This window comes from Argiope bruennichi, chromosome X2 (assembly GCF_947563725.1).
Source record: "Argiope bruennichi chromosome X2, qqArgBrue1.1, whole genome shotgun sequence".
NCBI lineage: Eukaryota > Metazoa > Arthropoda > Arachnida > Araneae > Araneidae > Argiope > Argiope bruennichi.
The window spans coordinates 126,922,712-126,943,616 of NC_079163.1; the positions used below are offsets into that span (position 1 = coordinate 126,922,712).

At 29.8% G+C, this 20,905-nt stretch overlaps 1 protein-coding gene across 1 annotated transcript in view; it reads left to right on the forward strand.

Moving 5' to 3' along the window:
* Nucleotides 1-212: 212 nt before the first annotated feature.
* Nucleotides 213-20,905, forward strand: part of LOC129960445 (uncharacterized) — a 45,472-nt gene continuing 24,779 nt past the window's right edge. The window contains exons 1-2 of the mRNA XM_056073883.1: nucleotides 213-521; nucleotides 11,381-11,485. Coding sequence (XP_055929858.1) covers nucleotides 284-521; nucleotides 11,381-11,485 — 343 coding nt within the window. The 5' untranslated portion in view covers nucleotides 213-283. The remainder of the gene's footprint in view (nucleotides 522-11,380; nucleotides 11,486-20,905) is intronic.

Below are 20,905 nucleotides of genomic sequence, written 5' to 3' on the forward strand. Positions count from 1 at the left end.
GATTTTAAAAAAGCTTTCGAAAGCGAGAATGAAACTATTAGTCGTTACACAGCTGACAAACCAAATCCCGTCTTGATAAATAAAATGCATCTCAACAGGAACATCGATGATAAAAGAACTTCGAAAAAGAAAGTAAGTGATATGAGAGTTATTTAATGGCTGACAGGTAGTAGATAAGTGAGATAAGGCAGATAAAAGCATTCATTGGAAACTATTCTATTGTAATTTTATTTAGCCATGAAACAAGCAACTGAGTGAGTATAAACATTAATCATTTCAGAAAATGGCGGAATTCGTTTTATTTGAGAGAATAATTTTGGCCAGTTCTTTTGTTATCTGCGTTTTTTGTATATGGACAAATTATTGTGCAGCAGTTTCGGCATCTGATTTGCAAAAATTTCGTTGTTATGATGGATTCTGTAAGGCTGTGGCTTGTGAAAGCATCACGAATTGTTCCAAGGGTCGAATTATACCAAATGCCTCGTACTGTGGATGTTGCGATGCATGCATTAAAATTTTAGGTAAGTAAAGTTAGCTAATTAAATTACTTAACTTTGATGTTTAAATTGCCCGATGCTGTTGATTATACAAACTTAGATATTTAATCTGGTATACTTCCTGTTCTTAAGAAATGTTATTGGAATCATGTATTCATACAGGATGTTTACTTTAATCGTGACCCAGTAACTCTGAACCGTTAAAAATAGGCTTTATCTCCCAATTGGAAAAATGCTCTGAATGACATAAAAAATTATGTTGCATGTTTTCTGAATCAATCAAGGTATAATTGAGAAAATTACATTATTTAAAATTTATACTTTTCCGGTTATATTATTTCCATTTAGTAAAATATTTTTGACATACTAACAATTTAAACAAAACAAAATCCACATTTCTGCGACAATACCTAAACTAGTTATAAAGCTTTGAGCAGCACATTTTTAGACCATTTCAATGGCCACCTCAAAAACACTACTCCCGGTGCTTCTTCTATATGGATGTCGATTGGCTTAAAATATTGAAATTCAAAGTTTTATAACTCAGTCAGTTTTGTTCGAAGGAGAGTGGAAGAATATTTATCTGAATATAACTAATAGGACCAGAAGACTGCATAAAAATCTAAGCAATGTATTTATTTACCCAAAAAGAATAAAATACAATTGTTTATGTCATTTAGAGCAGTTTTCTTATAAAAAGTATAAGCTTATTTGTAGCGGTTTAGAATGTAACTATTGAGCCATAATTCATTATGCGAAATAAAGTTAATCCCAATTCATTCAGAGATGTTGTTCTTTTATATGCTAAAAAAATATTGTTTGCTTGTCAGCAGGTGCCAATTTTGCAACTATTATCGCATTCTACAGATAATGCTTTTTTAATTAAAATATGCTTTCTGTTCAGAACTTTTGTAAGTTACCTAATCAGTTTCCTCTTTTTATTATATTTTTTTTTTAATTCTTATGTGTAAGAACATATTTTTGTGATTTATTTTTGAATTTAAGATCATTTTTAATCTCCGAAATTATATTTAGAATCTTGATGATCAATACCACAAATATATTTACAAAATATTTGACGCAGTTTAGCCAAGAAAATGGCTTTTCCGACTCTAAAACTTAATTCAAGTTGACAGTTAACTTGAAGGAAAATACATATTGTGAAACCTAGCTAACTCAACTATAGCACATAGTATAAATTCGATTAATTCGAAAAAAACTAGATCGTAAAATGGGTATGAAAAAGAAATTCAAGATTTTTAAGCTAAAAATGGCAATAAATACTTTTTTTAACATTAAACATTTTTAAATTACTCAGTATGAGTTAATTGCTCATTTACAGTCATTCGACATTTAAATAATGCATAATAAATAAACAAAAAGTAAGTAATTTTAATAGTAAAGTGATAATAATTGTAATTTTAAAAATAATAAATTTAATAAATAGATAATTATGATAAATAAATTGTTAAACACAATTTGAATGCAACAGTTATACAATAAATCGTCAACATAAACAGAAAAAGTAACATCTATGATGCTCAAAGTTTCTTTTTTAAAGTGAGAAAATTGGTTCGTTTTTGTTCTTGAATACAGTATCAAGTAAAATAGAAAAGACACCGTGTGCTCAATGTGCGAAGGCATTTAATTAAAAAAAAAGATTAAAAATAAAAACAAGCTTTTATAATTTTTACTTTTAGTTTCAAATGAGTGGAAATAAATTGTAATTATAAACGATATTTTCGCAAATCAACGTACATGAAAACAGAGAAAATTTCAAAATACCGATGAATTAGCATTAGATGAGTTTTACTATAGTTAATTTTCTCTTTCCCTTCATCCTTTTACTTAATCGACTTAATTTTTCTAGACTACGTAACAGAAAATTAGAATAAAATATTAAAGAATTAAGAATTAAAAGAAATAAAATAAGAAAAATATTTCGATAAAGGTATTTTCATAATAAAATATCTGTAATCATGTAAAATATCATGTAACTTTTCCATAAAAAATTAGAAAAAAGCAAAGCATATGCTATTTCAATGAGTATCATACACTATCTATACCCAAGGAAACCTGGAATACAACAGCAACAAATACGTAAAATATTACACAAGCCATTAAAGCATTTGCATGTTTTTGTTTTATGTGATTGCATATTTATGAAGATGAATTTTGAGGTCTCTCATTTTTTATTATATATGTTTTTTCATTTTTTATTTTTTTTTAAATTGAAAAATAATTTAAAATAGAAGAATTATCGCCTCATCATAGCAAATTGTGGCATAAATTTTTTTCGATAACAACAATCTCTTTCAAATGAGAGATTGAAAAGTGATTATTTTCAACCCCTAACTTCAACTGATTTTTAACTAAGCATATGACGGCTGGTCAGAAGCTTTCATCAATAGCATTCTTCAACCCTCTTTCATTTTCTTACCTCCATTCCTTAAGAAATTAGAAGAAATAAAGGAGAGTGTGCGAAATCTTCCTTAACTAAAAACCATCCTTCACACTGGATGAGGAAGATGTGTTACCTGGGGAATGTCCCCATTAGTGATGACGGAATGCACACTCTTAATGAGAAATCGATAAATTTGCCTCTCGTTTTGGGGATTATTTTGCGCAGATCATAGTGCCCGTATTACTTTTTATTTGAATCATTCAGCGTAACAAAAAAACTAAGCACTAGATATATTCCCATATCGTATTTTCTAATACCTCCTTAATATCTAGATTGGCTCCCATATTCTATTCCTTAACATCTCCGAACAGAAGGAATCTACTTTCGACTTTTAGATTGCTGATAAGAATGCCTTTAAAACATTTTTCTCCTTAATACTAGCCGTCTTTGTCCACCAGCTGGTCCACGGAATATTGGTCGTGCTTAATTTCAATTAAATCTCTGATACATAACTTCATATTCATGATTCCCTCTAAAAAATAGTTTTAAGCATCAGATTGCGACATAAATTAAGCTCACGTTAATTTAATAGCCTTAAATTTCATTATGTGCATGAACCATCCAAATAGAATTGAGTTTCATGACATCAGAGTGCTATTAAAAACTTAGGTAACTGTGTAATTTGTTTCAAAATGAACATTATCTGTTGCTCTAATTTAATTTCAGTTTCCGATCCCTAGCGCAAATTAAGTAGGTAATAAGCTGAATCTTTCTCCAATAACTTTCAAAGATGAAAATAAATCACGCGATTAATTATTTGATGAAGAAATAAAAACGGTTTGATTTCCTTACAACATTAAAACCTACTGAGGAATATTATGCAAAAAACATTTTTGAGCATTGCTTAAATTCAGGAAATTTCCTCGACAATTGCATTAATACTATTAAAAAGACATTTCTTTTTAATTTTAAAATGATGCAAAAAAAAACATTTATATGCTATTATTTTTTCAAATGTTTAGGTGGAAAACGCTAAGATTTCGTTTATTTTATACTTTATTGAAACTCCATCCAAAATATATATGTGTCAAATTTGGTAGTTCTAAGTCAAACGATTCGACTGTAAAATATCAACACATACATAGTCTCCTTTATTATTAATAGAAATTTTATATTTATTGGTTAAAGTCATAAGTAGTTGCAAATCTCACTTGTTTATCTACGAGAAATGTCACTGTGATTTCAACAGATATCCATAAATACGCTTCTCAAAAGGTCAGTATTTTATAGACTCTCACGTTCCTTGCTATTAATAAAAAAGGATTGCAATTCACAAAACTTCTCCTACTATATTTAGAAGGATTTCTTCACATTTATTCCCCCTCCCCCTTGGCACGTAGACTCCCTGCTGCGCTTGAAAGAACTTTTTTCGTATAGAAAGGCAGAAGGGATTCAATAGAAATTAATATTGCTTGTGTGCTTCGAATGACAGAACCACTAATATGGTGCAGCTTTCACAGAAAAACATCTTATAATATCTTTCAGATCTTCGTCATAAAGAATTGAATGGGAAAATGATACACATGTTTCTTCATTAGAAAATTAATGATCAGAAGTACCGGGAAGATATTTGCTTTGTTTACATCTGTGCTGTATTAAAGTATGTTAAATGTTTTATTAGATATACATATATATATTTCACTTCTACTACTTTAAAATATCAATTAGAAACAAAAAGTTGTCGCAACAAAAACAGCGTAGTTCTGAAAAACTCATCTATAAGCATTTAATGGTGAATATTTCTTTTTAATTAAATTCTATAGAAACAAGAATTTGGATTCGATAATGTTTTTCTACTTAAAATATCTCTATATATCTTAGTTATTGCTCACATTGCAAAATCAAATGGTTCAAAATGAGAAACAAAAACAACAAAAGTAAAAGACAAAAGAAACAAAAACAACAAAAGTAAAAGACAAAAGAAACAAAAACAACAAAAGTAAAAGACAAAAGAAACAAAAACAACAAAAGTAAAAGACAAAAGAAACAAAAACAACAAAAGTAAAAGACAAAAGAAACAAAATCAAACCAAAAATTTATCTTCAAGCATCTAATATTTTTTAATTAATTTCTGCAGAAACAATAATATTCTTCCCGCAATTTTTTTTCTCTTTAAAATATCTAATTTATTATTTATATCTAATCTATTGTTTGCATTGCTAGAACAAAAGATGAAACAACACAAAATGAGAAACAAAGACGGTCAAATAAACCATAAGTTTAATAAGCCATAAGTGAAAAGAGTACACTTCCGAATATAAGCAGAGTACCTGAATCCGAAAACGTCATCTTTGGATTGACACCAGTCACTCTGTTAGCCTTTATGCTAACACGCTAACTGTGAATGGATGAACGCAAGATGATAACGATCTGTAAACGCACTAAGTTCCAACGATTAAAAAAAGACGATCTGTAAACGCACTAAGTTCCAACGATTAAAAAAAGAATAAATTGTCACCCCCATGATTTCTGATACTTTAAAGGTTTCTTCTATATTTGTAATGCTGTATAGGAAGCCTCACATTTTTAGGGAAAAACTGACCTCTTTTGACCTCTTTTTTGTCTTACTCAGCAAACTCTTTTCAATCCTCATAACGATTTGTAAATTATAACGATCTATGAATCAATAAAGAATATAATATCGATGATTTGTTATACTTAAAAGGTTTCGGAAGACTCCACATTTATAAGAGAAAACATATTTGTTTTATCTCAGTCAGCAGTCTCATATCAATCCTGTTAAACCTTCTAAGCCAAAATTCTTTAAAATAAGTTCGAGTTTTGTTCCCCAAGCAGAAAATAAATATTTGTTCCATGCATTCAGATTTCTTGGATGCTTTTGTTCAAAGAGCGTTGCCTTTTCATCTGATCATTATTGAAAATTCTGAGATCCATCGCCAAATTTGGATATCTTTCGAAGCGGAACGATAATTGAATAAAACGAAACAAACAAACCCAAAGCGTCACACCTATAGAGCAAATACCCCTTGAATTTCGTTAATATTTAAGGGTGAGGTGTGTCCAGGTAATGAAATGTGAGAGATACCTTTTCTGGAAAATATTTGTTTAGTTTTGAGAAAGTTTCCCGGCAGTTTGTGTGCATTTTGAATAAGCTTTAACAGTAAGTTAATTACATTGTAATAGAAATAATTTTTTTAAATGATTAGAAAGTTTAATATATCTAGTTTTAAATCTATTTGTTTCCATAAATTTTATTTTTAGAAAAATATTTCACCAATTATAGTCCGACTTTGACGATTTGCCAGGTGTGATTTAATATTTGTGATATTGGAAGAGTCTGTTTTGATAAGTTGGGAGAGGAATGTGAATCAATTTTCACTTCCTAGCACACGATTGAATATTAAATAATCAGAAGTAGAATACTCCCAGTTTCAACACAATTGTATTCATTACGACCCTATTATAAATCCTCAAATCACTTTCCATTTCATGCATCTCTTTCTCTCTGCAAATATACTCGCCGCTCTGAGGTCGAAGATATGTCGTCACAATTTTTATTTTTTAAAATCACTCTTGATTTAGAGTTATATTAGAAGTCGAAGTAACTTCTCTTCTTTGGTTGATTTCTTCAAATTTTTTCATCTACTCAGTTATGGATTCATTTGCAGTGTCGCAAACAATAACGGATCCGAAAACAATTGTAAAATGAATCCTGTAATACAGTAGATTGTTTGGAATAATATGTTAAACTAATTGCATTCATGTTTTTTTTTTATTTAAATCACCAGTTCATACGTAGGTAAGAGTAAAAAATATTCATATGCAATCAGAATGTGATTCATATCTAAACATTTTCTCTGAAAAAACACGATTTTACAAACAAACAAAAAACCCTTCCAAGCGAAGTTTGGCATTTATTGAGCATTTTAACAATAAACGGATTCCACTTTTGTCCAATAATTATTCAGTTAACAGTATACGAATTTGTCTAGACAAAATGCATTAACAAAGCAATGTAATTCCAACAGAAAAAATATGTGAATAATTTGATTTTTATGAAATATATTAAATATTTCCTCAAATTAAATTATGTTTCAAGAAGAGACTACTTTAACCTGTTAGTAGCTAATCAGTCTTCCTGATGCTCATTGAATAATCTCAATTTATCTCATACACGTTGCATAAAACATTAATCGTATTTCTGACGCCATAGCTTAGTGACAGCCACTTTCACTATCTAGGGTAATCATTCTGGATATAAGATTTTTCAAATTGTTACTTTTTCACTAATCAATCATCCAACATTCTATTGAAAAGCTTTTAATATTTATAGTTCTTCCATTAATATCTGTTCGTACAGCTACTCACAAAGATTAAGGAGCTGGGAAGAGCTGCTGGAATTTACAAGTTGGTCTTAAAAATTCACATAAAGGGCGAAGAAAGAAGTTGTTCTGGAAAATTCACGGACAGGGTCCAGTTTCCAGAGTACAGTGAATTCCAGAAAGCTCTAAAATATTCTGCTGCAATTCTTCTTTCCTAAACAAATAAACACATAAAATGTAAAACTTTTCACAATATATATACACCTTGGTGGAATAAAAAGGTATTTTTATAAAGAAAGGAAAAATACAACATTACATACATAAAAATGCATTCTACAATTATAGCATTTAAAATATTTAATCGCCATTCTTCTTTTCCAAACAAGTAATAAGTAAAATACAAAGCATTTCATAGTAGAATAAATGGCTCAATAGTAACTTTGAAGAATAATTCATTTTTAAATTAAACTAAAAACAAAAAAAGAGACTAAATGCTTTGATTTTCTTAATACTTTTGAAAAATATTCTTGCATACTTAAAAATGACAATTATTTAAAATTTTGCATGAATTTCATAGACATGCTGCATCAGAGTTTCAAAAACTAAGATTTTTTTTATATTAACATCTAATTTTGAAATTAGACGCGATTTTTCTAGATGGAGCAACAGGAAAAAAACAAAGCAAAAAAACAAGACTAATTAAAATCTGAAGCAGCAAAGGCAATAAATTTACAGAATGGGAAAAAAACCATTTTGTGGTCGCCCAAAACATGAAGCGGAGGTGGAAAATTAATATTACAGGCATCGAGATCGACAATAAAATCCCTTCTCCCTTCAGTAAGTTTGGAGCTGTCAAAAAGCAAGTGTTCGACATTTTGAACTCCACCCACGCTTCAAGAGCACAGATCAGCGTCCGATAATCCAAATTTCTTGGGATAGTAATTGAAATTACTGTGGCCAGTGAGAAATTTTGTAAACTGGAAATCACTGAAGAAATTGTTGCTATTCAACCTTTGAGAAATTGTGGAGGAAAATAATTTAGTTAAAGAGACAGTTGATGAATTCTGGTACAGCTCATTCCATAAGAGGTCTTTTTGTGATTCTCATTCCGAATGTGAGATTTGGGGCTGCTCACAGGATCAATGATGTTTTGCTTTGTAGCTTGCTTTGCAAGCCAATCGGTGATCTATACCTTCTTCCTCCAATTACCACATCATTTCAGAGAAAGGATATTTGAATTCAGCTAATTTCCTTTATGTCTAATAGAGTCGTGTCTCGAACATAAAGCCATCCAGTGACAAAACTAAAACTCTGCCACTAAATCATTGCGATGCCTGAAAAATGAATAAGAAATAAAAAATAAAAAAAACCTAAATATAGGAACTCGATCACCTTCACTTCATAGGACCGTTTAGGAATTAACAAAGTAACCATAATGAGAAACCCCTTCACACTCTTAGAGTCCGGATTGGACTGATTGGCCAAGCCGCCGAGACAAATAGCATCTGGCACTACTGTATAGCATCTGGCAAATAGCATCTACCACCACTGAACGAAGCAGTATCGACAGAATTTGTTGTGGCCGACTGCTGTCTTTAGCATAATCCATCCATAACACCGGCCGATTCACCAAACTGACATCCTCTTCAAGGCAATTGCCTCTTCCCCCCCCCCCCAACCACAAAGTGATGAATCTCTGACCTTCCTCCTCATTTTCCCGTACACCTATCACGAGGAGCAGGTCATAACTCCTCCTCAAAATTCTTAATATTCCTCCAAATTTTGGTTCGACAACAATAGAAATCCAAACACTTTAAAACTTTCAAATAGATGGTAAAAAACTGACATTTTCAACATCATGTTCTTCAGTGTTTTAAGGTTGTCTAGTGCCATCAGTACTGTACTTAAGTCATCATTTTCAACTTCCAGATTTTTTCTCAATTCCGAGATTTCTATGCATTCCTTTAAATAATGGTAAACAGTACAGATTCCTCCACGCATTTATTTTCCCGCATTCTTCCAAATCTTTGGAAGTATGCTAAGAATCTCACGTGTCCTGATGTAATTGGATTATCAGTGGATGGTATCTTCTTATTTTATTTCTGGGTTAGGAATAAAGTCATAAGTTACTCTTCATATTTTCATCATTTTTGTACCTATCAGGGAAGCGAAAACCATCATATAGAAAGCTTCTCATCCCCATATCTGAAATGCCTGCAGCTTGAGATGAACGAATATTGCTAACTTGAACTTGTTGTTAAATGATTATGTGAGCTATCATCCTCCTTTCTAAATTTCCAGGCCACACCAACGGTAGGATGTTTTACTCTCAATAACATATTTATGTTGACCCATATTTGAAACTTTTAGAGGAATCGAGTCCTCTCCACAAGACCAATGTAACTTAGGAATTTATGTGGAAAATCCTAGAAAATTTCTTTTAAATTTTTGACAAATATAGTATTCCACTGTCATATATACATATACTGCGGAATATGCGCTTTGTCTGCTAAGGAAGTATATTTACATCATCGAAAGACTTTAAAAAAAGATTTCATCCTTTAAAATATGTTGCTACTCGTAGAACTAAGCTCACTGCTTCCAAATGCTATAAAAGGGCACTGAACAGGATTTCGACTATGACCTGCCCATGCCTTAGAATGGATGAAGGAATGTGACTGTAATGGCGACAATAAACTTAAATAATGTAAGATCTTGTGGCAGTGGGGAATTGTTTTCAGTACACTGGCAGTTAAGGGGTGAAGAGGTTAAAAATTTTTGCTTGCTAGAGATAAATAAAGCCCCTAATGAGCCCGAAAAATCTACTAAAGTATCAATTAATACATTTTCAGCGCTTTTTGAGCTTAAAATAAGTATATCTGTTCAACCTTTATTCCTATTATTTAGATTTGATCTTTGGGGCAAATTGCTTTTTAAATCGCTTCATTTCAGTGAGTAATTGCTGCTCTTCTGCGTCTAATTGCTTCATGTAACGGAATGTTTTTTTGTTTTTTTTCTAAAATTTAAAGATCTAAAGAACAGTAATATCATAAGCATAAAAGTAACAAACTCCTTCGGGGATACAACGCACGGTGAAAATATTAAAGTATTTTTTTTAATTCTAAAGTTGAAAATAGTTTTTTCATTAAAAATATAAACTCAAGGTAAATTAGCAAACGCAGCCTTATAATGAAAACCATTTTATAAAGAAATTGATTGAAGAAGACCTTAAAATAATATTATAACGAAATTGAATTAAGAAAGATTTTTTTCTGAATGCATAGTTGTAAACTATTCTTAAAATTCCAAATTGTTAAGCGTATTTCGACTGTTTACGAATTTTTCTTCCTATGATATTTATTTTGATTGAATTTCTATGAGTACTATTTTCAGTGCCTCACACTTTTACAAATTTCTTATATTCATATTTTGTAATTTTTTTTAAAAAAAATCGCTTTTTTTGCAGGAAAAAAAAGCATATTAATTAAATGTTCGTATTTTTAATAATTTTCTACTTCTCTGTCCTTGAAATATTATATACTTCATTATTCGAATTTGTAATATAACTTCCTCGCTCAGTTAGTCATAGTAAGGAAGAAAGTTTTAGAGATTATTTTAATGGTAGCTGAGTGCATGAAAGGCCATTGACCCCGGTCTTGGCGACACACCTGAAAACTTTGGTAATGAAAATGAAGATTTTAGGAAATACAAGGACATATGGGATTACTATAACTATATTAAGACCCGAGATTTGAAGATTCTTCTAAAAAGTTCTATGCCCTGTCAGAAAACCTATATAAACGCGAAGGGATGAAGTGAGTCAACAGATGGAATTCTCTGTTACGATCTTTTATTTAGTTACGTTTTGTTTATATCTTCAAATGTTATTTATGTGTTAGCTTCCGACGTGTTTTGCTGCCTTATTTTCAAGTTTTCTTGTAGAATAAAGCGTTGCAATTCGCTACCAAAATTGTTGCACTTCTCGCCGTATATCTACTGGACGATTATGGTAAAAAATATCGAATAATCTTAAAATTAATTGTTCCAAATTCTTTTCTAAAATACGTAATGGATTCAGAATCAAACTGGCACTGTACATTTGTTTTGTCCTTTACAGTCCTTTTTATTTATTTCAGAAGAAAATGAAGAATGTGATGAACATCTGATGGGTTCTTTAAGAGACATCAAGGCGCCAAGATGCAAAGATGGATTAAAGTGCATAAATGGAAAATGTACCCAAGGTAAAAAAAAATCGGTTTTCAAATAATGAAAATGTCAATATTAGTACATTTTTAAAGAGCTTAAGCTCCGCATTCAGTTTCAAAACTTCTTTTTCAAGTTTGGAAAAAGCTAAGCGTCAAGAGAATAGGAATTAATAAAAACCTTCTATCAAAAGCATTTTCTCTTTTTGTCAAGTTAAAAAAAAGACTGGATTTAAGTGAGGTTTTATGTCTTGTAAATTTTTCGAAAGCGCTTTTCTATCTTAATATATCTTTGATCTCTTTATGTTGCCTTGATTCTAAAAGTCAGTGTTACTTTAACTTTTTACACCCTTTTATTTAAGTTGACATTCTGTTTGTAAGGATAAAGTTTGGAATCGATTTTTCACCCATTTTCTAGTGTTCTAGTTCTAATCATTTACTCTAAAAGTTATTTTAGAAAATGTAAACCTCATTACATGCGTGGAGCTTTATGGTCAAAGAATGGCTCTTTTACTAACAATCCACAATTAAACCAAACCTAATGTTCTAGAGATGACCAACTAATTTAAATCACATTTTGATTCCCATATGGCGCCTCAATGGAGGTTATGAATTTCAAAAAGGTTGATTAAGAAAGATTGAAAAATTGATTAATTGACTCTGTAATATTTATAATAATGAATTATAAAATATATTAAAGAATAAAAAACATAGAAAAATGCTTTTATATGAGTTCAAAATTTGTTTTTCAATAGTAGAAATAGGGAGGTTAAACCAGATAATAAAAGAGTGACTCGGTGGAAACAATATAATGAAAAAAATTAAGCCCCAAAGGATCTTATTAAAAAGAAAATTACAAAGCAATCATTAAAAACTGAAAATCTATTACAAATGTCATTAAAATTCTAATTTTCTGAGAACATTTCTATCAGAATCATAAAGTTATACGATTTGGTTCTGACTTTTATATTTTTGATTTACAATATTATTTGCAACTTTTTTTTATAAAAACGTGTTTTTAAAGCTTTTATTTATTATTTTATTTTATTTATTTATTTTTGTCCGGCATAGGATTTTTTTCCTACAAAAACATTTTGCAACATCTATGCACAAAATACTTTTTTACACGACCCCAAGTACAAAAAATCATAAGGCGAAAAAATTGGATAAAAACTTTTACTTTGAAATTTTCAACGTTATGCTGTAATTACTGGCAACAACTAATATGAACCATCGCTGGAGCGTTTCCCTGGACCCAAATTTTATTTACTTTTCCCACCTGGTATCGATTTATCTAATTCATTATACTAATACCTCATTCATAAGCTTCACAGTGATTGCTTTGCAAGCAACTTAGTAATATGAGTCAAGTATAGATAGAGAGGATGTCAACTGAGATAGGGTACCATTCTCCAGATTTTCAAGCCACAATAAATTGCTGACACTTCGCTCTCAAAAGTAAGTTTAATGTTCAGAAAAATCATAGGACACAAGACAAATCTTCAGCAGATTTGATTATCGAAACCTTCTTTGCAAAATTTCAAAACAAACTGTCTCCTATTCATCAAGTATATCTAATCCACTCATTGAGACAAAATTATTGATGATATTTATATAGTTTAACTTTATTTGATACATTTTATATAATAATTAGCGACTAAATGATGCATTTCATTCATGGCATAAGGAATGTAATGTTTTTTTTTTTTTTTTTCTAATTCAGCGACTGCAGAAAGTTTTACCTTCCCTCTTATCCCCTAATTATACTTTTCCTTTTCGAGTACCTCTCTTACATACTCTCGGCCGACCTCCAGCCACTCAAAGTAGATTTTATAAATAATGTTAAAGGTTTATCTAATAACTCTAATAACATTCGTAAGATTTATTTTTGATTTTACATTTTATTTCTTTATTCATTATGGCATTAATTAAGTTCCAAAACGAATGAAAACAGAACAGAAATTCTTTTTGCATTGATTGATGATTGAAGCTAAAAGTTACTCATCCATATATTTAACTATTCAAGGTAGGGATTGCAATACCGGACCAAAATTTCAATACCGGTATTCGGTATTTTTTAAATCTTAATACCGGGATACCGGTTTTAATACCGGTATTAGAAATTTTAGAAAAAGAAAGAAAACACAGGTGTTTCTTTGTTTTATTTGCCAGTTTTGTTAGAGAGTGTAAATATCACAAAAAATAATTTGTAACTTATAAATTATAACAGTATATAATCACAAAAAAGTAAAGTAACGTCTTATTTATTTAAATCACAAAAATGTGTAAATATCACTATTCAGTCTGTGGTACTATTACAAATTTTTGAAATGTCATTTTAAAAAACATAATGCATCAATTGTACTGTCATTAAGCCTGAAAAGTAATTTTGTGTAAAAATTACCAGCTGTCGAAGACGCTCTCTCGGCATCTACGCTTGCTGGTAGTACTATTAGCAATGCGTGATATATTTTTCAAGTATTTACCTCTAAATCCCTCATCTTCAAATAAATCGATTTCTCGTCGGATGGGTTTGGATATAGCTGATTTCAGTACTGTATTTTGGTTCGTTGAAATTTTTTTTATTTATCGCTAATTCTAATTTTGTTCAAAACACAATTCCTTTTCACTATCGACAGTAGTGACATCATAATCTTCGATAAGTGAACCGAATTCTGAATGTGGATAGGTTTGTGGGTAAAAAGTTTTAAGAAAATTTACTCTAAACTTAATCAGATTTGAATTGGTTATTTTCTTTTCTTCGTTTTCATTTTCATTTTTAAAATCATTAAAATTATTTAAATACCAAAAGACATTTTCTATTTCGGTATGCCTTTCTTCTGGGCGATTTTTCAATGTAATATATAATTCTTTAGATAGTGATGCGTGCTGTTCTTTCAGTGACTGCAACATGAAATTTATTGTTGCATTAGCTGTTAATAAATGAGAATCTCTCCGACATGATTCCACAATAGTCAGTTTTATTGGAAGTAGAGCTGATATAGTTCTGGATGTTAAGTCGAATTCACTATCTGAAAAATTCATTTACAGGTTTAAGTCGATTATTGCTTTTTGGATTGGATTTCTCAGTTTCAAAAATCATTCTATCATTAGGAGTAAACTGTTCCAACGTGTTTTAGAATCTAATATTAACATACATTCTGTTTTATTTTCAGTTAGTATATATTTTAGTAATATATCCTTTTTATAGGGGAACGTTTAAATATCTTAACAATTTTTCGAACTTTATAAATTATAGGAAGGAATTCTTGATAGGTTAATATTTCATCCTCATTAGCAATATCTTCTTCAACAATTACATTGTCATTATCTTCATTGTCAATATCACTCTCACTCTTACTCTTTTCAAAGTTGGAATCCAAAATTTCTATATTCACAGTATTTCGATTCTTCTGTTCTTTATTTTTTTGGTATAATACATCTATTACTCCTAATTGAATTCCATGTGCATAGCACAACTGCTGATTTGTACCAATCAACGTTGCAACTTTTTTCATAATTGTTGCCTCAGTCGTTATGGATACAATATTTTCTTTCAGGGATAATCCCTGTTTCGCTAATTTAGATTTAAGCAATTAATTAAGTCATTTATTAGCTAATTAATTTCGCCCGTTAGGGAGACATAAAAACAAAAACATATACTATTTTGTTATGTTCGCGATACCTGAACATATAGTGGAGACAATTTTAAAAATTTCTAGTAAATACCGAAAAACCGGTATTTATACTTGTGAATACCGGTATTACAAAATTGTACAAATGTCTCAAAATACCGGTATTCGGTATCCCAGTATACCGGTATTGCAATCCCTAATTCAAGGGGAAGACCATTTGAGTGCTATTTGTTTCAGGAAGCTGAGTTTTCTATAATTAAGCTCAACAGAAGACGTTATCTGATATCTGAAATTGCGTCTAGTTCACTACGGTATTTGTTATTTATATATGTATAAAGTGAGAATACTGTTTAGTCAAGTTTTTTGTTTGTGAAAGGCATTAAATATTTAAATAATTAATTATTTTAAATATTTTTATTATACTAACCTCTGTAAGCGTGGTATCAGCCTGTTTATTATTTTATGCATGCAGAGTATCCCAAAAAAGGGAAATAATTTCTTATTTTCTAAATATTACTCTTAGATATATATTTCCAATTGCAAAGTTTCATTAAATAAGATGGACAATTGTATGAAAACATTTTGGCTTCTGTGAATATAGGAAGGTAAAAATATTACATTTTTATGCGTCTTCGTAATGTTGGAAGGTCAATCGGTAAAATGTTGCTTTTGCATTCATTTCTATCCACAGAAAGTTTCACATTTATATCTACAAAATTAACAAAAATATATGCTAATTTTTCAATTTAGATGGAAACATATATTTCAGAAATGCATATTTATTCAATACAAAAACCCTGTCATATGCGATTTTTTTTGTTGTTGTTGTAGTAGTACATCATTCAATCATCGTGACTGGAAAGGCATTTCCTAATCATGCATACTATACTCCATTTTGATTCGTTGGAGTTGCAAATTCCACTTTATTAAAAAAATCAAAATTTAAACATTTAAAATATCTCAGAGAAGTGGCGGATACTGAACAAGAAAATACAATTCATTGCTCGCAATTAGAATGACTCATTTTAGTAAGAATACTTTGAAATGCTAATGATTTAAGCTGTACGGAATCATAATGCTGGCTTAATCGTATAATGCAAATGTCTTTTTTTACCGAATTTTCTACAGATTTATAGGAACTGTACGAATAGTTTAGGGAAAGCAAATGACGAGATCCTTCCTTCTCCAGGTAGGACCGGGGAGGATGAGGCGTTATAGAAAAGATACAGAAGCTAATATTTCAGCTTATTTTTCAAGTTATCCTCATAATGAACGAATATTCAGTTAAGAATTCAAAAATCTAAAACCGACAGTGTATAGAATACTTTAACATAATAACAAGTATCCATTTTCCATTCCTGGACTCCATGAACAGTTAGAATCTGATCATGATTGACATCTCAAGTTATGCATTAAGATCCTGCTTTGGTGTACCAAATCCGTCTTACCTCAGAAATGTAATTTGGGTAAATGAATGCTGCTATAACCTATGCAAAAGGATTAATCGTCTAAACAGTGACTTGAAACTATTAAAATCCATTTTTCGTAAAAGAAGTACACCATCAACAATTTTCCAAAAATATGTGGTGTAGAATTTTCAAAATTTCGTTGGTTAGTAGTTTTGCTAAATAGTTACCGATATATTCAGTTATATTTAAATATTATTGTGTCTCTACTGATAGATAAATCGCCAACATTGAACTAAATAGCTTGTACGTAAGTATTGTTAGAACAATGGAATTCTGAATTGGTACCAAAGATGCAAGAACAAGTTTTGTAAGCACATATTAATGCATCTGCTATTAATTATTTTTAAATTTTATACGTTTATAAAAACATTATCATTGTCCGATTCTGACCTTTTAATTACCATTAGTGATATGTATATTATCCCTGAAAATGCAACAAAAAGTACATTCAGATACCACTTAGAGGCATGAAACTGTGGTCTAAATTAGTTTCCCTTTAAATAACTTCGTAACTTTCATAAAAAGAACCGTGAAACTTTGCATGTCCATAGGTAAGGGTAAGAGAAATATTTTACTGATTGACATTTTTTCATTATGGGTGCTTTATAAAAAATATTTTTTTAAACTTTGTAATTGAAAGTATATGTGTAGGTGCAGCATTTGAGAAAATAAAGGCTTGTTCCACTTTTTGGGACACTCTCTATATAAACGAGTATGAAAAAGCAAAATACATATTATTTTACCTCGTACTTTTTTTGAATTCCTACATTCAATCCCTTATACCATTTCAGAACCCTCAGTCCTAATTTTCATAGTAATTAGTTAATTTATATTTAAGATTTCAGATAAACAAACACGTTTAGTCACACCCTTTGTCACCCATAGGTAAAGCTTCGTTGGTAATCCTTCTCTAGAGCTTGGAATATATATTTGATTTGAAGATACATATGCATTTTCTTAGTTGATTCTGACAGCTCTTAAAAATTAGATTAGTGGCAAATATTAATAATCAGCAAAATAGACATCACATTGCAATGGGAAAAAAGGCATTGCTATAAATTTTTGATTGATTTTTAAAAATCGATTAAAATTAGAAAAAAAAATTATAGAAAGGAAATATATGCCATTGAAAAATCTTTGATATATTTTAAGATGATATAAAAATAACTTTTGTGTTATGCTGTGTTCCGAAATTAGGATGACACATGTAAGAGCCTTCTACCCTCATTTCACCTTCTTTAATGGGTGTAACATTTTTTTATTAGCGCAGTTAATCGTTCTAGGGACTAGGGAAAATGTGTGCCAAATTTCGTTCAATTCAGTCAAGTTGTGTGGAATTATATAAGATTCAAATAAACTGACATTTGGACATTCACTCGCATTTATATGGATTTTACATTGGATTTTTTCACATTTCATTGAAGAAATTCATGGTTCACAGTAAAGCATTAAAATAAAAAGTACAGTTCACATCTAACATTTCAAAAGTTTTGAGAAAATGGGTGTAATAAATTAACGCTAATAATAATTTAACGTAAAAAAAGAATTTGGGATTGCATTTTAACATTCTATTAATAGGAAAGGAAAGAAATAAGAAAAATAAGATTACTGAGGAATTCAGATTAAAAACATGCAAGTACCAAACTCAACTGTAAGAGATAATTGAAAATAAATATTGAAAAAAGTTAAATCTAATGTTTTGTATGAAGAATTAAAATTGCGAAGTAAAACTCATTACGGGAAAGAATAATAAATCCTCTGTCTGGCACACGAGATCAAATTTACTATAATCTCAGTTTGTGATTTCATTTCTCCTCTCTATAAATCCTTTGTCATGAATCCCCACAGCAGTAATAAGAAGAGAAACGCAATATGAAGGGATATGAAGAAAAAAAAACGAGTGAAGACAAAACAACGTAACATCTTATCGGTTGGCTGACTTTTCTTAGAAAAAAGAAAATAGAATGTATATATGCATGATAGAAAATATTGAAGCATTGACAGAAATAAATCAAAGCTTCAGAATATTAGATCAGAAAAGATCAGATTATTCGAATGATTTGCTTTAAAAAAAGCATTGTAAGGTAATCGAAAAGCTGCAATCTTCAAAACAGTTTCCGTTTTTTTAAAGTTTAAATACTAACGTCTCACCCAAGAAATTACTGTTGAATGTACTATAAAATCATGAGATATAGAATTTCACCATAGAAAAGTCATCATAGTTTCTATACTGGTTTTTTTCTTGGTCTAACTCTTAAGATTTAAAAAATAATTAATTTTCGTCACTATCATCTAAAAAAAGCCGGGATAAAATCTTTTACATGAGCTTTTTCGTAACAAAAAACTTCAATGAAAGGAAAACTGTTTTAATAAAAAAAATCGTCGCAAGAATAAAACAATAATTCCGCTTTAAAGAGCAAGATATTATCATCTCTTTATTGAGAAATAATTTTGCCGTTATCAATTCTTCATTTTCTTCTTCATACGTTGGTCAAACAATCAATACGTTATCATAATGATTGAGAAAATTTACATCATTGAATTTAAGCACGTTTCTGAAAACTTTCTAAGACTTCACGAAACGGAAAGCTTTTCTTGCATATACTATACCTACAGATAAAAAGGTTATTTGCCAATACTGTACCTAAGAATAAAACGTAATTTGCCGATATTGTTTCTAATAATGAAACTTAATTTGAAAATAATGTGCCTATGGACTGAAACACTTGTAGGTGCAGTACTTGTTGCTATTTGTAAGCATTGTAGCTATGGATAAAACATTATTTCAAAGTAATGTACATTCAAGCCCTTTAATTTTTCATCTGTATAAGATATTAAAACACAACTTGAAAGAATATATGCATTTTTTTAATTCAGAACTCTTTCAGTTACGAAGGGAACAAAGTTTGAATACGAGTAAATCATTAATGTGATCATTGATATGATATAGAAATTAGAATTCCTTTAAATATGTCTGATAGTAACCTTGGTTTAAAAAAAAAAAGCTTAATCAAATAAATATTTGAATTTTACTGATCATTTCGAATTGGCAGAACTAAAATCTATTTCTCCATTAGATTTGTCATATAGTTGTGGGGATGAAAAAGGAATAGTTTGCGTTGTCTCGGGTAGGATAGGATTTGTGAACCAGAGAGTGGCTTGTGAATCGGAGGGTCTCCCCAGTTAGTCGGAAAACCGGCGGCTTTCCGACTAACTTGAAGAGGGCACGGATTGAGAAATTCGGATCGGGGTGAGACTTGGTATTTTGATAGTTTACCTTTAGCTTATTCATTCATTAATGTATTAAAGAGCGTTATTCGGTAAATTCCAAGAAAACAGCTTTCAATGTTTTGTCTTAGCTTATATACAAAAAAGTTATCCCTTTTCTTTAGTGGCAAAGCAGCATGATTGCTAAAACAATTCTTCTTTTTTTTCAGTTCAGGAAGTCAGGGCTCCTATTTGCATAAGATTTTAAAGGAATTTTTTAAAATTTATTTCAATTTGAACAATTATATTAAATATATTTAATTAATATGCTAGTGATTTTTCATGCAAGAATAAAGTTTCATTCACTTGATACGTTAATTATAATTAAAATTTCCTTTTAAACAATAAAATCATTATGGTTATAACTTTAACGGTGATAAATAATACTATTATCATCAATCATTTAATGTATTATCATCATCTTAAAATCATTCAACGTTTTAAGCTATTAGATTTTGATAGTTATAAATTATTCAGTCTAACTTTAAGGAATCGCTTTTTATTCCTGATGTTTTGGTATTAAATACATAAGCAGATGGTCTCTATTTTAATGATAAAAAAATAGTAGAAAATAGGCTTAAGTTACTAAACAAGTAGATAAATATTTTTGAAGGAAAATGAAGTTATTTTCCAATGGATTTTCTACAGAAACGTTGCTCTTATGAACGATCGTCGATTTATTAATATTGCAAAATGACAAAATATACTTTCTTTCCCAAGTTTTATTGTAATCATCGGTCTAGTCCTTGCACATAACTGAAAAATAATAAAATACTAAACTGAAGATTAAGAAAATTAATAAAATAAAGTTCGAAAATTAGTGAATAAAAGTTTTTATGATGGGAGTAGTCATATTTAATATATATTATTATAAAAATTATAATTATTCTACAGTGTAAAAATTAGTTTTTTATTATAATTCAAGAGCCATATGAATGAACATATATTTTTGCAGACAAAATAACACATAAATTACAAATGTTTGTAAATTGCTAATTTACTTTTCGATTTTTTTTTAGTTTGAATTCGAGATCGAACCTTGCTGCCCGATTCTTAAGCGAGAGGTTTACCAGTCATGGCGTGTGCCA